The sequence below is a fragment of the Salmo salar genome, chromosome ssa16 (genome assembly GCF_905237065.1).
Source record: "Salmo salar chromosome ssa16, Ssal_v3.1, whole genome shotgun sequence".
NCBI lineage: Eukaryota > Metazoa > Chordata > Actinopteri > Salmoniformes > Salmonidae > Salmo > Salmo salar.
In genome coordinates, this window is record NC_059457.1 from 13,062,609 (window position 1) to 13,083,033 (window position 20,425).

The 20,425-nt window shown below is 41.7% G+C and overlaps 1 protein-coding gene and 1 non-coding gene across 2 annotated transcripts in view; both read right to left on the bottom strand.

The window, feature by feature from the left end:
• vac14 (vac14 homolog (S. cerevisiae)) overlaps positions 1-20,222 on the bottom strand; it is a 33,707-nt gene extending 13,485 nt beyond the window's left edge. The window contains exons 1-10 of the mRNA XM_014148030.2: positions 19,804-20,222; positions 18,907-19,057; positions 18,489-18,656; positions 18,355-18,417; positions 18,030-18,137; positions 16,200-16,309; positions 15,975-16,096; positions 13,771-13,908; positions 13,392-13,535; positions 9,586-9,649 (exon numbers count right to left, since the gene is read on the bottom strand). Of these exons, the coding sequence (XP_014003505.1) occupies positions 9,586-9,649; positions 13,392-13,535; positions 13,771-13,908; positions 15,975-16,096; positions 16,200-16,309; positions 18,030-18,137; positions 18,355-18,417; positions 18,489-18,656; positions 18,907-19,057; positions 19,804-19,907 (1,172 nt within the window). The 5' untranslated portion in view covers positions 19,908-20,222. The remainder of the gene's footprint in view (positions 1-9,585; positions 9,650-13,391; positions 13,536-13,770; positions 13,909-15,974; positions 16,097-16,199; positions 16,310-18,029; positions 18,138-18,354; positions 18,418-18,488; positions 18,657-18,906; positions 19,058-19,803) is intronic.
• Positions 9,965-10,035, bottom strand: trnag-gcc (transfer RNA glycine (anticodon GCC)). The gene has a single exon. It is a non-coding gene; the product is annotated as a tRNA-Gly (tRNA).
• Positions 20,223-20,425: the final 203 nt, after the last annotated feature.

The window sequence follows — 20,425 nt, forward strand, 5'->3', positions numbered from 1 at the left end:
CCATTTTAAAGATAAGACTCTCGTTAATCTAACCACATTGTCCGATTTCAAAAAGGCTTTACAGCTGTGAGTGTGACAAAATAAAAGCAGGGCATTCTACTGGAGTATTTCAGAACTTGGACACTGTCTCGTTGGCATAACGTGATATCCTAATTTGAATTTGGTGCAGGTCATGTTCTTCACATTACAGTCTCTGGTAAACACACACTATATCAAATAAAATCTAAATTTGTCACATGCACAGGATACAGAAGGTGTAAACGGTACAGTGAAATGGTTAGTTGTGTAGTGGAGTCTTTGCTAGCTAGCTAAACAATTACCCATTATCCCAACTCATGTTACTACCATGCATTAATCTGCAGGTAGGTGAAGCTAACCAATTAGGTTCAATGTTAGCTAGCTAACATTGGGCTATATCTAGTAATGCAAATGGCTTTCTGAGATACGAACAATATTACTACACAGATCATACACGTAACGTTAGCTAGTGAGCCAGCCAGCTAACATTAGCTAGCTAACAGTACGCTTTAACTTCCAATGTTCGCTAGCTACTCTCTTACCCGTATACATGATGAACGCTTCTCCCTCTGTCACGGATGCCATGGTTGCCCTTAGTTTGAAGATGTAATCCAGTGTTTTTATGCAACAGCCTTCTGTGTGTTCTCCCTCATATTTGCAATCAAAACGCCAGAATTTTCTCCATCTCTACATATCATACTCTGCTTCCACTGGGCATTTCACCGATTTCAAAACTCGGTCCTCCAGAAAGTGGAGATTTGTAACACTTTTACAGTTCTTCGTGATATCTTTCAAAAAAGCATAATTAGAAAGGTTTACCTACACATACTGAGCAGCTAAATGTTAGACAGAAGCATGCTACATGGCACATGAAAAGTTAATGAAAGCCACCACTGGTGTGTGTGATCAAAAAGCTCATGTCATCTGACTTAATGTCCCACATGTTTTTAAGCATACAATATAGCTCAGTATTTCTATCATTTATTTTGTACAGCATTTTTTTTTCTCATCTTTATCAAGGGTGCCAATAATTATGGACCTGACTGAATATGTGATGGGTTGTATGGGATACATCCTAACGGTTTTATAGACTACATCCTAAGGGTTGTCTAAGTACTTGGATAGTTGGAGGTGGACTGTGGTACTCTTCAGGCCAAGGCGGTGTGTCACCGTGGACACAGTGGAGCAGAACAAGGGTCTTTGGAACTTCTTACGAGGTCTCATAGGGAAGAGAAAGCTAACTTGTGGTTAATCACATATGAATGCTAAATGCAGGCCAAGTGAGGGCACACCGAGCAAAGGGAAATCATTCCAGACGGTTGCCATGGCCACCAATACGTAAAATGCATGAATGCATGACAAAATCACTTCAGATTAAAGTGTCTGCTAAATGGCATATATTTCTATTAAGACCAGTCTGGATATATTTTATTTTCTAGGACATCTGCATTAATTCTGAACATGCTTCCAGTGAATATTGGGATGCCCACAGGGAAGATGTACATTTGAAATACAAATACATATTGTTAATTAAAATCTCACCATTTACAACTAATACAGCTGCGGAGGGCAGTCTGACAATCAAACAGCACTTTGAAATATAAATTGATGAAACTGATCAAATGTCTAATTACCAGAGGTGGGACTAAGTCACTATTATTCCAGTCACAAGCAAGTCTCAAGGTCCGAGTCTCCAGTCGAGTTCCAAGAAGAACAGGCTCGAGTCAAGTGCAAGTCGTGCATTCTAACAGCAAGTCAAGTAAAAAAAAAAAAAAACGATACATGCCATGACAAGTTCAACTACCAATCTTTATTTGAGGCTACCAGACAGAACTTTTCATGACTTTGTCTATAACACATTGATTGTAATAATTACATTTTAACAAATTCAAAAATGTCAGCTTCATAAGTGAATTTTCAATTTCGACATACCAAAAGACCAGTAGCTAAGCCTCTGCTAGTAATTGTTGCCTGATGCCCCATTGCTGGTAAGTTTGCAAAGTAAAGAGTTCATTTTTTGATTACCAAAATGTTTTGCCGCTGGATATTTATAGGAAATCAACTATCCCTACAATTTGACGTTGGCGCTGCACCTGATCCTATTGCTGTACAGCAAATCAGCACTCTGTTTGCTAGCTCAGTGGTTCTCAAACTTTGACCCGCGACCCCCAAAAAAAGCAGTGGTTCAAAGCTTGCGACCCCCCCCCATATGCGCACACAATCACTTCTCAAAATGTAGCTGATCATTACAGCCATAAACGGTGAGGGATTTTCTAAACGTAAGATGCAGAAATAAACTGCGTTTTACACCTGCATTTGCAGTTGAAAGTCATTCATGTTAGCAGCCAACATCAACCATATGTCACTTCTCTGGAGTCCAGAGCAAGCAGAATCATGTGGCCTACCTGTATGCAGTGAAGGTGGCAGGATCAGATGGTAAGCATGGTCTGACTGAGCGCTATCACTTTGGAGGGCCACCTCCCTGCAGAATGCGTTTTGCAAACTGGGGAGCCCTTTTCTTCCTAGCTAATTCCGTAATTAGCCAGAATGTTATTCATCCCATAATATTGAAGGCAGCGCAATGTTACAGCCATCTTTACACATATTACTAGTAGTCACAAACTAGTCCCATCAGAAATATGAAAATGATCAACGAAATCACCAGGTAGCCTATTATTGTTCTGGCAAAGATGCCCCAGTAGTATAATATAAACGTAGGCCTACTCAGTTTTTGTCAGGCAAAACAGAGGAAATGAAGCAAGTGCTTTCTGGTCACTAATCTCTGGATATGCAAGCCCACCTTTGCTCACCAATGCTGATTACCTCTCATTGGTTAACAATCAAGATGCACAATTTTTGGATTCTGAAGCACAGGCATGCTTGAGACAAATTAGTACAATACTGAGAGGCTTATATTACAAACCCGATCAAATAAAATGTTGTGTCACATGCTTCTGCCTAGAAGGCAAGCATACCGGGGTCTCCTCTTCAATGTTGAGACTAGTGTTCTGCGGGTACTATTTAATGAAGCTGCCAGTTGAGGACTTGTGAGGAGTCTTTCTCAAACTAGACACTAATGTACTTGTCCTCTTGCTCAGTTGTGCACCAGGGCCTCCCACTCCTCTTTCTAGTCTGGTTAGAGCCAGTTTGCACTGTTCTGTGGAGTAGTACACAGCGTTGTACAAGATCTTCAGTTTCTTGGCAATTTCTCACATGGGATAGCCTTCATTTCTCAGAACATGAATAGACTGACGAGTTTCAGAAGAAAGTTCTTTGTTTCTGGCAATTTTGAGCCTGTAATCAAACCCACAAATGCTGATGTTACAGATACTCAACTAGTCTAAAGAAATTGTATTGCTTCTTTAAATCAGGACAACAGTTTTCAGCTGTGCTAACATAATTGCAAAAGGGTTTTCTAATGATCAATTTGCCTTTTAAAATGATAAACTTCCCTCTGTACGGCTATGTAGATATCCCATTCAAAACCAGCTGTTTCCAGCTACAATAGTCATTTACGACATTAACAATGTATACACTGTATCTCTGATCAATTTGATATTTTAAGTGCTTTTCTTTGAAAAACAAGGGAATTTCTAAGTGACCCCAAACTTTTGAACGGTAGTGTGTGTGTGTATAAACTCAGCAATAAAAGAAAACGTCCTCTCACGGTCAACTGCGTTTATTTTCAGCAAAAAGTAACAGTCAGTAAAAGTAACAGTCAGTAAAAGTAACAGTCAGTATCTGGTGGCCACCAGCTGCATTAAGTACTGCAGTTTATCTCCTCCTTATGGACTGCACCAGATTTGCTAGTTCTTGCTGTGAGATGTTACCCCACTCTTCCACCAAGGCACCTGCAAGTTCCCGGAAATTTCTGGGGGGGGAATGGCCCTAGCCCTCACCCTCCGATCCAACAGGTCCCAGACGCGCTCAATGGGATTGAGAGCCGGGCTCTTCGCTGGCCATGGCAGAACACTGACATTCCTGTCTTGCAGGAAATCACGCACAGAACAAGCAGTATGGCTGGTGGCATTGTCATGCTGGAGGGTCATGTCAGAATGAGCCTGCAGGAAGGGTACCACATGAGGGAGGATGATGTCTTCCCTGTAATGCACAGCATTGCGATTGCCTGCAATGACAATAAGCTCAGTCCGATGATGCTGTGACACACCGCCCCAGACCATGACGGACCCTCCACCTCCAAATCGATCCCGCTCCAGAGTACAGGCCTCAGTGTAACACTCATTCCTTGGACGATAAACGCAAATCCGAAGATCACCCCTGGTGAGACAAAACCGCAACTCGTCAGTGAAGAGCACTTTTTGCCAGTCCTGTCTGGTCCAGCGACGGTGGGTTTGTGCCCATAGGCGACATTGTTGCCGGTGATGTCTGAGGACCTGCCTTACAACAGGCCTACAAGCCCTCAGTCCAGCCTCTCTCAGCCTATTGCGGACAGTCTGAGCACTGATGGAGGGATTGTGCATTCCTGGTGTAACTCGGGCAGTTGTTGTTGCCATCCTGTACCTGTCCCGCACGGTGTGATGTTTGGATGTACCAATCCCGTGCAGGTGTTGTTACACATGGTCTGCCACTGTGAGGACGATCAGCTGTCCGTCCTGTCTCCCTGTAGCGCTGTCTTAGGCGTCTCACAGTACGGACATTGCAATTTATTGTCCTGGCCACATCTGCAGTCCTCATGCCTCCTTGCAGCATGCCTAAGGCACTTTCACGCAGATGAGCAGGGCATCTTTCTTTTGGTATTTTTCAGAGTCAGTAGAAAGGCCTCTTTAGTGTCCTAAGTTTTCATAACTATGACCTTAATTGCCTACCGTCTGTAAGCTGTTAGTGTCTTAACGACTGTTCCACAGGTGCATGTTCATTAATTGTTTATGGTTCATTGAACAAGCATGGGAAACAGTGTTTAAACCCTTTACAATGAAGATCTGTGAAGTTATTTGGATTTTTACGAATCATCTTTGAAAGGCAGGGTCCTGAAAAAGGGACGTTTCTTTTTTTGCTGAGTTTACACACACACACACGCGCAGGGGTACAAGGTATTTGAGGTAGATATGTACATAAAGGCAAGGTAAAGTGACTAGGCATTAGAACTTGGAGGGAAGTATAGAGTTGAACGCTGAGCTATAGTCTATGAACATTAGGACCGGGACCAGTATCGTGATACTCATTAGTATCATGGCAAGGAAACAAAACACGAAGCGGTTTTACCTTTAGGGAAAAAGCCTGAATGTTGGACAAACATTATGTTGCCATCCAGAGTCAGTTATTTATTTTCCATGCTATAGCACACAATATTTTACATACAGTAGGTTTTTAAAGGAGCCAAGAGTGTGGTTGCTTTGTGTTCACATTTTTTGAGGAAAAAAATATTGCGATACTGGTATTGTCCCAGCTCGAATGAACAGCACTCACAACTATTTCCCTTCTTGTCCAGGTGGGCGACGGCAGTGTGAAACGCAATTGAGATTGCATCATCTGTGGATTGTTGAGGTGGTATGCAAATTAGAGCGGGTCCAGGGTGTCTGGGATGATGATTGTGTGTGTGTGATGACCAGCCTTTCAAAGCACTTTATAATTATAGATGTAAGTGCTGCAGGGCAATAGTCATTTGCTCCCGAGTGGCGCAGCGGTCTAAGGCAATGCATCTCAGTGCAAGAGGCATCACTGCAGTCCCTGGTTCGAATCCAGGGTATATCACATCCGGCCATGATTGGTAGTCCCATAGGGTGGCGCACAATTGACCCAGCGTCGTCCGGATTTGGCCGGGGTAGGCCGTCATTGTAATTAAGAATTTGTTCTTAACTGACTTGAATAGTTAAAGAAATAAGATTGAAAATGTCCGTGAAGACACTTACCAGCTGGTCTACGCATGCTCTGAGAGCGAGCCCTGGTATTCCGTCTGGCCCGGCGGCCTTGCGAGTGTTAACCTGTTTAAAAGCTTTACTCACATCGGGAACGGAGAGAGATCACACAGTCATCAGAACAGGGACTTTCATGCAGGACTGTTTTCCTTGAAGCGAGTATAAAAAGGCATTTAGCTCATTTGGGAGTTCTGAGTCACTGGGCATCTCACGGCTGGGTATCCCTTTGTAATCCATTATCTTCTGCAAGCCCTGACACAGAGGAGCGTAGGAGCCCGGTGTAATAGAATTCCACCTTGGCAGGTAGCCTAGCGGTTAAGAGAGTCGGGCCACTAACTGGAAGGTCGTTGGTTTGAATCTCCGAGCAGACTAGGTGAACAATCTGTCGATGTGCCATTGAGCAAGACACAGAGTGACTTACAGGAGCAATTAACCTGTTATGGATAGGGGGCAGTATTTTCACGGCCGGATAAAAAACGTACCCGATTTAATCTGATTATTACTCCTGCCCAGAAACTAGAATATGCATATAATTATTAGCTTTGGATAGAAAACACTCCAAAGTTTCTAAAACTGTTTGAATGGTGTCTGTGAGTATAACATAACTCATTTAGCAGGCCAAAACCTGAGAAGATTCCTTACAGGAAGTGCCCTCTGTAACCATTTCTTGGCCTTCTACACTCTCTTTATTGAAAACTGAGGATCTCTGCTGTAACGTGACACTTCCTACGGCTCCCATAGGCTCTCAGAAGGCGGCAAAACGGTGAATGATGCCTTTGGAGCCCCTGGCTGAAAAACAGTAGCGCATTTGTATAGTGGTCGATCAGAGAACAATGAGACTGGAGGCGCGTGCACGAGCCGACACCATGTTTTTATTTTCTGTCTTTGAACGGAAACGACGACTCCCGGTCGGAATATTATCGCTTTTTTACGAGAAAAATCGCATAAAAATTGATTTTAAACAGCGGTTGACATGCTTCGAAGTACGGTAATGGAAAATTTTGAATTTTTTTGTCACGAAACGCGTCGGGCGCGTAACCCTTCGTCACCCTTCGGATAGTGTCTTGAACGCACAACAAAACGCCGCTATTTGGATATAACTATGGATTATTTGGAACCAAACCAACATTTGTTATTGAAGTAGAAGTCCCGGGAGTGCATGCTGACGAAGAACAGAAACGGTAATCCAATTTTTCTTATAGTAAATCTGACTTTGGTGAGGGCTAAACTTGGTGGGTGTCTAAATAGCTAGCCCGTGATGGCGAGCTATCTACTCAGAATATTGCAAAATGTGCTTTCACACATAAAATAATTATTATGTTTTTTGTGAACGTTTATCGTGAGTAATTTAGTAAATTCACCGGAAGTGTTCGGTGGGTATGCTAGTTCTGAACGTCACATGCTAATGTAAAAAGCTGTTTTTTGATATAAATATGAACTTGATTGAACAAAACATGCATGTATTGTATAACATAATGTCCTAGGAGTGTCATCTGATGAAGATCATCAAAGGTTAGTGCTGCATTTAGCTGTGGTTTTGTTTTTGTGACATAATATGCTAGCTTGAAAAAATGGGTGTCTGATTATTTCTGGCTGGGTACTCTGCTGACATAATCTAATGTTTTGCTTTCGCTGTAAAGCCTTTTTGAAATCGGACAGTGTGGTTAGATAAAGGAGAGTCTTGTCTTTAAAATGGTGTAAAATAGTCATATGTTTGAAAAATTGAAGTTTTCGGATTTTCGAGGACTTTGTATTTCGCGCCACGCCCATCATTGGATATTGGAGCAGGTGTTCCGCTAGCGGAACGTCTAGATGTAAGAGGTTAAGGTTAACCTCTCTAGGGTCAGTGGGACGAAATCGTCGTAACAGCCAGTGGAATCCTGTGGCGCGTTATTCAAATACCTTAGAAATGCTATTACTTCAATTTCTCAAACATATGACTATTTTACAGCATTTTAAAGACAAGACTCTCGTTAATCTAACCACACTGTCCGATTTCAAAAAGGCTTTACAACGAAAGCAAAACATTAGATTATGTCAGCAGAGTACCCAGCCAGAAATAATCAGACACCCATTTTTCAAGCTAGCATATAATGTCACATAAACCCAAACCACAGCTAAATGCAGCACTAACCTTTGATGATCTTCATCAGATGACACACCTAAGACATTATGTTATACAATACATGCATGTTTTGTTCAATCAAGTTCATATTTATATCAAAAACCAGCTTTTTACATTAGCATGTGACATTCAGAACTAGTATACCCCCCGCAAACTTCCGGTGAATTTACTAAATTATTCACGATAAACGTTCACAAAAAACAGAAATTATTTTAAGAATTATAGATACAGAACTCCTCTATGCACTCGCTATGTCCGATTTTAAAATAGCTTTTCGGTGAAAGCACATTTTGCAATATTCTAAGTAGATAGCCCGGCATCACAGGGCTAGCTATTTAGACACCCACCAAGTTTAGCCCTCACCAAAGTCAGATTTACTATAAGAAAAATGTTATTACCTTTGCTGTTCTTCGTCAGAATGCACTCCCAGGACTTCTACTTCAATAACAAATGTTGGTTTGGTTCAAAATAATCCATAGTTATGTTCAAATATCCTCTGTTTTGTTCGTGCGTTCAAGACACTATCCGAAGTGTAAAGAAGGGTGACGCGCACGACGCGTTTCGTGACAAAAAAATTCTAAATATTCCATTACCGTACTTCGAAGCATGTCAACCGCTGTTTAAAATACATTTTTATACAATTTTTCTCGTAAAAAAGCAATAATATTCCGACCGGGAAAGCGTGTTTACGTTCAAAGAGAGAGAAAATAAAAACATGGGATCCCCTCGTGCACGAGCCTCAGTCTGATGGTCCTCTGATCGACCACTTACCAAAGGCGCTAATGTGTTTCAGCCTGGGGCTGGAATTACATCATTCAGCTTTTTCCCGGGTTCTGAGAGCCTATGGGAGCCGTAGGAAGTGTCACGTTACAGCAAAGATCCTCAGTTTTCAATAAAGAGAGCCAAGAAGCCCAAGGAATGGTCAGAGGGCACTTCCTGTACAGAATCTTCAGGTTTTTGCCTGCCATATGAGTTCTGTTAAACTCACAGACACCATTCAAACAGTTTTAGAAACTGTAGGGTGTTTTCTATCCAAAGCCAATAATTATATGCATATTCTAGTTACTGGGCAGGAGTAGTAACCAGATTAAATCGGGTACGTTTTTATCCGGCCGTGCAAATACTGCCCCCTATCCCCAACAGGTTATAGAGTGTCTGCTAAATTACTAAAATGTATAGCGTCCTTTTGCATGTTTGATGTCTCGGAGGTCGTAAATAAATAGGCAAATATATAAAATACAAAATGGTAGGCTAGATGTAGACTATTAAAAAAATACTTTTTCCCCCATTCAGTTTAAACCTCACTTTGAAAACTAGCTTGCACAATTTTGCACAATTGTTTTTTTGCAAGTCGATGCTGCGGCTGTCTCTGGCTGTGTGAGAGCCAAAATGAGTGACAAAACCTGGCCAGATAATTTCAAGTTGAGTCTTGAGGCTCCAAGTCAAGCCATTTTATTTATCAAGTCGAGCCTGAAGTCAAATTTGTGACCTTGAGTCCAAGTCATGTGACGAGTCCACACCTCTGCTAATTATTAACTGCACAATTCAAAATCACTTAGCACATACCTTGTGGGAGTGAAGAAGCAGATGTTGCTGAAACCCACAGACTCCTGTGACGCGTTGAGCATATCTGAAATCAGAGGTTGTTTAGAGTCAGAGCCATCAAAAAACCCTTTCAAGCTAATGTGAATACTGGGTGCACCACTACGTGTAAATTATACATTGATTCTTGGCAGTGATCGCATTGAATGACCGAGAGCAATGTATTTACTGTAGCCTATAAATACTGTGCACTGGAAAACCATCAGAGGACAAGCTAAAAATAGACAATTCTGTGTGGAAATGCATTGTAACTTTAATTGAATATGTTCACGGTACAAGTCATAGCAATGCCAAATGTGTAACCCATTTATACAAATCCACTACCAGCGCAAAAGGAAATGCATGCATTGGCCGGGAATCGAACCCGGGCCTCCCGCGTGGCAGGCGAGAATTCTACCACTGAACCACCAATGCTTTACATGCTAGAGTTTCCCTGCGTATGGCTTAAAAAGGAACTGCATCCCACAAAATAATCCAGCCAGAGAGTGGCCACCAACCAGAGTGAAGGGGAGGAGCACAGCAAACAAGTGACTGAGCGCGTCTCAAAGCAGGACGGAGGACTTTCTCAACACAGAGACTCAGACTGAATGAGCATGTATAACAAAAGGTACATTGAGAACAGGCCGCTGGAGTCTCACGGACTTTATGAGTACCTTAAATACTCCTGCTGTTGAGCTGCTATTGGTCAGGGAGAGGGGTGAGTTACCAGTAGCCTAACGTGATAACCGGCTGATGGCTGCTCATGGCACATTCTTCATGTGCCACTCACCATAGCTGGCGGGCAGACCAACATGTGCAGGCGGGGGAGGGTACAGCTCAGAGCGCATTAGGAGAAGAATGACTCATCACCCTCCTTCCCTCACTGTTTCCCCTCGAGGCAGTACTCCCCTCTCCGGCCAACCCCTTAGTGACGTGGCTCTCGGCCTCGTTCAAAAGAGCAGGATACACCCTACCCCCATCTAAACATGGATGGTTCAGTGGTAGAACTCTTGCCTGCTGTGCAGGAGCCGGGCGGTCCGGGTTCGTTTCCCAGCCAATGCATAATACCTTTTTTAAGAGCTTCCTCCTTCCGATAATACTGTATAAACCAAACATTGAAAAGGCACAGTTGTGAAATATTACATATTTATAAAAGCTATATTCTCTCCAAATGCTGTCAGTGATTTGTCAAATACAATTCTTATCAGGCTAAACAGAGGCACAATTTCGATAGCATAGCTCTGTACTACAGCTACGAGCAAGGATCCACTTGAGCCACAGATGTGGATATTATTGGGTGTATGTCTGAATATGATTAGCTCCAATCTATACAAAAAGCACTTTCAACCATTAACAGTTGGGCAAATAAATACAGAAAGACAGATATTGGTATGTATGTAAAGACACCAAATAACCAATATACCCAGATAAATAGGACAGGATATGTGACAGTATGTATGAGAGTCAGGCATACATAGAAATGCACATGGATAGTATTGGACTAGAGTTTGCTAGCTAATGCTGGCTAGCTAGCAAATGACGATACATCAGTCACGGGTCCACAAAATCATGCAAATGGTACTGAACTCAGTACCAAAATCATGTTTTGACATTGTAGTGGCTATTGGTGTTTTGCTTGTTTTTTTGGTTTTTTTTAACTTAGCGACATTGCGAATATCATCGTTTTGGCATTTAACTCTGATCTAACTAGCTGCATCTAATCTGGTTTCGGCATGTTGACTGACGTCCCAAATTCCCACGAGATACCGCGAGAATTTGCACACTCACGGATACGGAGCCTCAAAAATAAAAGAAATCCGGGCATGGATTAGGAGCCACTCCCAATTTAAAACTAGATATTTCTTTCACTGGCCCACACACAACCATGTCAAAATGAAAAAAAGTCAATAAGTACTCAACCCCTTTGTAATGGCAAGGCACATGACTACCTCATCTCTGTACCACACACATACAACTATCTTGAAGGCCCTTCAGTCGAGCAGTGAATTTCAAAACAGATTCAACCAAAGACCAGGGAGGTTTTTCAATTACTTGCAAAGGGCACCTACTGGTAAATGGGAGAAAAAATAAATATATAATAAAAACAGACACTGAATATCCCTTTGAGCATGGTGAAGTTATTATATTTTGGATGGTGTATCAATACACGCAGTCACTACAATGACACAGGCATCCTTCCCAATTCAGTCGCCAGAGAGGAAGGAAACCGCACAGGGATTTCACTATGAGGCCAATGGTGACTATAAAACAGAATTTAATGGCTGTGATAGGAGAAAAATGAGGATGGCTCAACAATGTAGTTACTCCTCAATACTAACCTAAAATGACAGGGGGGAAAGGAAGCCTGTGCATAATATTCCAAAACATGCATCCTGTTTGCAATAAGGCAATAAAGTCAAACTGCAAATAAAGTGGCAAATATTTTTGAATACAAAGTGTTATGTTTGGGACAAATCCAACAAAACACATCACCGAGTACCACTCTTCATATTTTCAAGCGTGTGGTGGCTGCATCATGTTGTGTGTAAGCTTGTCATCAGTAAGGACTATGGAAGTTTTTTTAGGATAAACATTTTTCATAAAAATGAAGCGCTAAGCACAGGCAAAATCCTGGAAAACCTTGTTCAGTCTACTTAACAAATACTGGGAGACAAATGTACCCTTCAGCAGGACAATAACCTAAAACACAAGGCCAAATATACACTGGAGATCCTTACCAAGACAACACTGAATGCTGATGAAAGGCCTAGTTAAAGTTATTACTTAAATTGTCTTGAAAATCTATGGCAAGACTTAAATGGCTGTCTAGCAATGATCAACAATCCACTTGACAGAGCTTGAAGAATCTCAAAAAAAGAATAATGTGCAAATATTGAACAATCCAGGTGTGCAAAGCTCTTAGAGACTTACCCAGAAAAAATAAATCAACTGCAATCACTGCCAAAGTTAATTCTAACATGTATGGACTCAGGGGTGTGAATACTTAAGTAAATGAGAACTGTATTTAATTTTCAAAAATTTCTAAAAACATGGCATTAACTTTATCATTATGGCGTATTGTGTGGAGATGGGTGAGGAAAAACAATTTAATCCATTTTGAAACCAGGCTGTAACAAATTGTGGAATAAGGGGTATGAAAACTTTCTGAAAGCACTAAATGTCCCACAGCCCTCTGAGGTCAGAGCAAGGGACTACAATACTACGGGGTCTGGGGAGCAGTTGTAGTAGAGGGTTAAATGCCTTGCTCGAGGGAAAAACGGCAGAAGGCATCTAAGATTTTACAACAGGACCGTCACAACCCTAGTCAGTTCTCCTCCGGGTCTTTCTCACTTACAACCCCCGAGCGCCACCCCCTGCTATTAAAACAGCAGGGGGCGGCTCAACCACGCAGGAAAAAACCCCAGAACCAATCAACGCGTCGGCTCAATGTCTGAGTGAATACTGCATTTAAAAAAATATATATTGTTGCACGGTATTTGAAACTTCAATACTTTTTCAATACTAGAACAATGACTACAAAATTGACAATGAGCAGGGTGATCAGAAGAGAAAAAGGTCAACATTTTGACACTGGCCCAGACCTAAGGCAAAAAAAAAAATCCCCTTTTTCGAATTGAGTCACAGCAAACTGCTGTAAACAATAACAGGATTTGGGAATAAAATTGCCTTGATTCAATTCTCCTCCCTGTTCACCTTGGACTTAACAACCATTCTTGTCATGCAGGCCAATTTGGACACAACTTAAAACGAAGCATCAAGTGGTAACTTACCGTTAGTGTCCCCCTCGGTCTTTGGCGGGCTGTCTTCTCTGGGTTGGCTGTCACTGCTTCCAGTTTCCTCTTCATCCTCATCATCTTCAGGGGTCACCAGCTTCATCAGGCTGTGGTTACAGGCACTGGCAGCTTCTTTGGTGCCTGGACAGGATCGGTGAAGGATACAAACCTCCCGAAACAGAGCTATGGTGCCATCTGGTGACCAGATTTGATATAAGCGAGCACTTGCTCATGCTACTCCTAGCATACAGTACAATACACAACCACGTTGATCTGTGATAAATGCCTAATAGTTACCATTCTTTGCTAACGCATCAAGTTACACATTCCATCTGACACCGTGGTGTTTCTATACTAAGCTTATGATGAAGGATACTCTTTTTGCGGTCGTCATAGGACAGGCAGGGCAGGACAGCAGTCAGGATGCCGGAGGAGTAGGGCAGGACCACCCTCCCTGCCAGCTGGATAAACTCCCTCATCCACGTCATGGCTGTCAACTGGATTAGGTCATTGGCTAGAAGGACAGAAAGAGAAAGTCATTCTGGGGTCAGGTGGGGACTTTGATAAGATAGAGAGAACTTGGAAATGGTTCTGTGATAACTTGTTAAACATTCAGGTGGATTTCAAATCATTCCTGAACTTTCAACCTTCATTCTGTTAGGGATAACTGTGACTAAGTCATATTGTTGTCTAATGGATAGGGAAAACAAGTTAACAGTCAATTTAAAAAGAGAAGATAGTTAAAGCAATGCAAGCTCTCCCTGCCATTGATATCAGATGTCATTGCAGCATTAGAGCAGATCAGTTCTCATTTCTTCATTGGCGAATGAGTCACACTATCCCTGTGATGGTTATAGTGTGATGAAAGCTCAATGCTGGGTTCCTCTTACACACACTAAGCCCAGCTACCATCTATGGTCCTGTTTATCGGTTTTCTGTAAAAACGCTAAGAAACAATTATAAAATTCCATGTCAATTTACAAAGCAGAATAATGGTCCTATTACGTATGCATGACGGCTTGGGGAGGGCAATTAAGTTAAGTTATCTACCGCAACCCTTTACAGACATAGAACACAGCTACAGTAACATGTCAATAGAGACAATTGATAACTTTTCAGACATAAGTGCCATATCAGGTCTGTAACTTTTCAGACAGTATAATTCTGCTCCAGCATAAAATGTTCTGTATTTTTTCCCTAACAATAAACATTGCTAATTGATTTGCTGCTGTGTTGTTTTATGGTATTGTAGCTAGATGTGTTTTATTTTACTAAAATGTCTTAGTAAGTCACGATATTTAAACATTAAAGTACTTTTTTTTAGTAGAGTGGTCAATGCTCAGGCAAGCAGGCTGCACGCAATAGCTCCCGATTATTTGATTGACAGCTCTGGTTGCCTAATGATCAATTGTAGTCCCATTTTGAAAACAGCATTCCTTTACAGACAAGTAAAATGTCAGTTCACATCACCAGATAAGGTTGTGTTTCTGCATTTTTTTTAAAAACAACCTAGTACAGCCTACACTAACAGAAAAACATGCGGTTGGGCTTTCAAGGGGCCACATTCCATTATGTCTGAAAAGCATTATCGATACAGGCTACCGGTAGCCTGCTGTAATTTAATATTTGGCAAAAACGAAGAGTAGGCTACGCCATGCTCGCAAGACTGGCCCGAAGACATCCGTGCAATGAATAGGCTAGGATATTCTACACGCAACAGACCAAAGACACACTTGAGTCATTAGCGAAGAGAGAGCAGGCAGAGCAGGCAGGCCAGTTAGGGAGAGGGGCAGAAGCATGCTCATATGCAGATTACCAAAACATCAAACAATGTCTCATCTTGCATGCCTTGCAAATTCACCAAGTAGCCCAAAGTGCAACTCTTCCTCTGGTTTTATTTGAATTACACAAATTCCCCAGGCCTTTATAGCCTATAACACAGAAAATATTATTTTGTGGTAACTGAACTGTGATTTTAATTAAGTGGGGGGGAACTAAAATAGTTTTTAGTTTAGGGATTTTTCTTAACATTAAGGATCCCAACTTCATTTTAACGTTTAAAAGTTCACACCCCTAGTTAGGCTACTGAAGTTGTCATCACTTGACCGCCTGTCTTGCTGACAGTGTGCCTTTGTGGCTGGGCTATTTTACTGTTATAAAAAGAAGCTGTTACCGTGTTCCAACACACATGCTTTCTGTTTCACGGTTGTAACAAAGGCACTCCACAAATAAGTGATTGAACACTTGAATTTGTGGTTGACATACAGCCTACAGTAACAAACTAATTAAAATGCTATTGTGTTATCTGAAATAAAAATCGTATTTTAATAATACCTAAGACCTTCATAAAAAACCCCAAATTGTTTTTTTTGCAATAGCATATATGAAATCTATTTATTATACTGTTAGAATGTCGTAGTCAGAATGACTGCTCATTAACTTGAAGTCCCTCGAGGCCCAGCAGTTATAGTGTTAAACCCTAACAATTGCTTACAGATCAATCTAATGACCTATTCCTGAAATTCCACTTTACCAGTTTAACTAAAAGATTTAATGGATAGATCCCAATGTGAAACTTACTGAGTTTGGACTCATCAGAAACCTGGCAATGGATGACCAGGATGTTGGCCATCTCTGCAAACTTGACACTAGAGGGAGTCTTCTTGATCTCCTTCAGGAACTCTCCCAAGACAACCTCACACCTGAAAGACAAGAAACAGTCACAGTTTCCTTCCTAGAGTACAGCAGACTGAGGAGGGGAGAACAGAGGGTTTGGACATGGGAAGAGGAATAAAGGGTTCTTACGTCCTTCGGATCTCTTTGCTGCTGTCCCCTAAGATCTGGAAGAGTCCATCAAGGATTTCTGGCAGGTAGTCCAGGAGGTTGATGTCCGGAACAGATTCCAGAACTAGTATCTGTAGCAGGGGAGAACCAGATTAACAACCACAGCTGCTATTAATACAACTACCAGTGTATAACATTTTTCATAACCCACTTTTAGGTGGACTATAGGATAGCCAAAAAAAAATCATTTTTAACAACCTTTAAATGGCTATTAAAGAATGGATATTAATTAACCTCTCTTGGGTTGGTGGCAGTATTTTCACGTCCGGATGAAAAGCGTGCCCAGAGTAAACTGCCTGCTACTCAGGCCCAGAAGCTAGGATATGCATATTATTAGTAGATTTGGATAGAAAACACTCTGAAGTTTCTAAAACTGTTTGAATGATGTCTGTGAGTATTACAGAACTCATATGGCAGGCAAAACCTGAGAAAAATCCAACCAGGAAGTGGGAAATCTGAGGTTTGTCGTTTTTCAAGTGATTGCCTATCCACTATACAGTGTCTGTGGGGTCATATTGTACTTCCTAAGGCTTCCACTAGATGTCAAAAGTCTTTAGAACCTTGTTTCGTGCTTCTACTGTGAATGGGGAGAGAATAAGAGCTCTAGGAGTCAGGTGTCCCAAAATAAGGCATGAGCTCAGTCACGCGCGGCCGAGCGAGCCGAGTTCCTTTTCATTTATGAAGACAATGGAATTGTCCGGTTGGAATATTAATGCAGATTTATGATTAAAAAAAACATCCTAAAGATTGATTCTATACATCGCTTGACATGTTTCTACAAACTGTAATGCAACTTTTTTGACTTTGTCTGGACCCAGTGCATCCGCTTACTGCATTTGGAATAGTGAACTGAACGCGCTAACAAAAAGGAGGTATTTGGACATAAATATGGACTTTATCGAAACAAAACGAACATTTATTGTGGAACTGGGATTCCTGGGAGTGCATTCCGATGAAGATCATCAAAGGTAAGTGAATATTTATAATGCTATTTGTGACTTCTGTTGACTCCAAAATGGCAGGTATCTGTATGGCTTGTTTTGATGTCTGAGCGCTGTACTCAGATTATTGCAAAGTTTGCTTTCGCCGTAAAGCTTTTTTGAAATCTGACACAGCTGTTGCATCAAGGAGAAGTGTATCTATAATTCTGTGCATAACACTTGTATCTTTTATCAAAGTTTATAATGAGTATTTCTGTAAATTGATGTGCTCATTCACCGGGAGTTTGAGGCAAAACATTTTTGAACATTACACACCAATGTAAAATGGGTTTTTTGGATATAAATACAAACTTTATCGAGCAAAACATACATGTATTGTGTAACATGAAGTCCTATGAGTGCCATCTGATGAAGATCATCAAAGGTTAGTGATTCATTTTAGCTGTATTTCTGTTTTTTGTGACGCCTCTCCGTGCTTGGAAAATGGCAGTGTGGTTTTTCTTGTCTAGGTGCTGTCCTAACATAATCTAATGCTATGCTTTCGCCGTAAAGCCTTTTTGAAATCGGACACTGTGGTTGGATTAACGAGAAGATTATCTTTGAAATGGTGTATAATACTTGTATGTGTGATAAATTTGAATTATGAGATTTGTTGTTTTTAATTTGGCGCTCTGCTATTTCACTGGCTGTTGGCGAGGTGGGACGCTACCGTCCCACATACCCCAGAGAGGTTAATAAAGAGTGATGAATAATGATATTGCTGTAAAAGTATAGAAACAGGTCTTATTCTGCTCATCAATAACGTAAGTTTTAATGTGACATGGCAATCGGTTGTAAAAGCCCTACTCACCCAGGATATGATGAATTGACGGGCATACTGGTTATTGGAGTAGATTCTCTCACGCAGCAGGGGGACAAACGCCACCAGGTCAAACTTGTTACTCTCCGTCACAATGTCCTGTGAAAGCAGAGAGGGGTCATTGTTTTATGAGTTCATGATCGAACTCGTCTCGTACCTTAGTTATACATGAACGGCAGCTGTTTGTTCCGTTTGTCACTTCAGCTATACTGAAAGCACAATCAATCATTAACCACCTCATCTAGTCAATGCCCATTCTAAACTGACATTAAACTTCCAGGAGACGTCTCAACATGTTTTTTTACTGGAATCTCACCTTCAACAGTCTGTCAAGGAGTTCAGAGCCACTCTTCACATTGGGGTCAGGATCTGCAGCAAGCTGGAGTAGAGAGCACACAACATCAGAGGTAGCCTAAAGACATGTCTTCTGAGAATTAAGACTCTGGTTACCTTGCTGAGGCCATCGAAGAGCACGTTGAAGTGGGGTAAGACAGCTCCCCTGGCCACTTTTACTATGTTGTAGAGCGCCTCACAGGCATAGTACCGCAGTCTGCTGTCTGAATCATTAAAGCAGGTGAGTACGGGCTCGATAAGCTCCTTCAGGTACAGCCCGGAGTCCTACAAGACACAACACACATTAGGGATGCAATCTCAACTTTAAAAAAATTACTTAAATGCAGTCTTCTCAAACATGTATATTAAGTAGATGCATTTACATGACATGTTGGCACGCTTACAAACGTGTAACTTGCTGGAATGGGGTTAACAAAAGCATTAAAAAAAATAAGGATGATATGCAAACGGCAAAACAACCCTGCGTAATGTACAATGTATTACAGATCTGTGTATGAGTGCCCAGAGGCTTTACCTTTCCCAGGGCAATGGAGCATGCTGCCAGGCCGATGAGGCCTCCTTTGCGGCTGTGAGGGTGCTGGGACAGGGCGAACTCCGAGGCCAGGATCTGGATAACATGTCTGATCTGGGTAGAGTTGTTCTGAGCCACAAACTCCCTCACCAGTCTGTGGATTAAGGCAACAGAGAAAGGTTATGTTCATGAACATACAGAAACAAATGTCTGGCAAGATAGGACACACGAAAATCAGAGTAGTGGTCAATCCTGGGGATACACATGGTGTACAATGCAGGCTTTGGCCCAACACATTAGCCTCCACTGACCAACTAGGCTTAATCATAAAAAAAGACATTGATGAGTTTAATCAAGAGTGTTATTACTTGGCTAGAACAAAGCCTGCCCACAGTCTGTCTCCAGCCATCAACTTATCATACAATATAGCAACATAACCCAATCAGGGGCCTGTGGGAGGACCACCTAATGCTCCATAATCCTTTCCCATTTTAACTTTAGTGTCACGTGATGCATTTTACACGTCCCAATAATGGAAATACAAGAACAAGCCAGTATCATGTGCCTGAAAGAAAGTTGATTTCCTAATTTAATTTCACTTCAAGGCCTCAACTTTCAAAATCCAGAGTATTTGAAATGATAATTTGATGGCAGTGGGTCACATTTCACATGGTTTCTCAGGAGGTTACTTACCATGTGCAAACCCAGCTTACTTGAAATTATATGGCGTGTGTGAAGTGATGGTCACAATACCGTACAAACCCTTCCCACTAGCTGACTCGTACAAACTCTGCCAGTCTTGAGACAGACGAGTAGTCATTTTGGAAGGCAATATATTAACTCCTACAAATACAAAACAAAATACTTTCACCCGAATTATGTGCAAGAAGAACGACTCACTTTTCAATCTCTAGAGCAGCAACCTTCCTCTTCTCGTACAGTTTGTCGTTGAGTGCTCTGACAATATTTGGGGTCAAAGGCGAGAAGTCTTTCTCGGTGTTCATTTTCAGAGGCTTTAGCGGGGAACTTGACAGTTCGGTTAATGATAAGGGGAACGTTGTTTCATAAACTCGCCCTAAACTATTCCAATAACGACGCAAATCAATTGAAAAAAACAACCCCCGATACCAAACCTGGGAATAGCAGGCTTCGAAGCCTGGGATAACCTGGCACGACGGAGCGTGACAAGATGATCGTCGCAAAGATACCTATTGACAATATGCAGCGATCGATCCTAATAGACTTGTTCAATGTAGCCAAATTTCCTGGCTCACATGACTTCCTTGAAGGGCGGTTAGTCAAGCACCGATCTGAAGATCTGTTTTGAACGTCACGTGCAAATGAACGCGAGAGGTGGGGAGCTATTACATCAGGGCTGGGCTCAGCACGAAAAAACCGTAGTGGAACGTTCAATAAAACGGAAACGTGCTAAAGATCAGCTGAAAAACGGGGAAGGGTTGGGTTTGATTTAAAAGTGCACCGCTGCCATTTAAAAATGTCATTAGTTGCTTCAAGCTACACC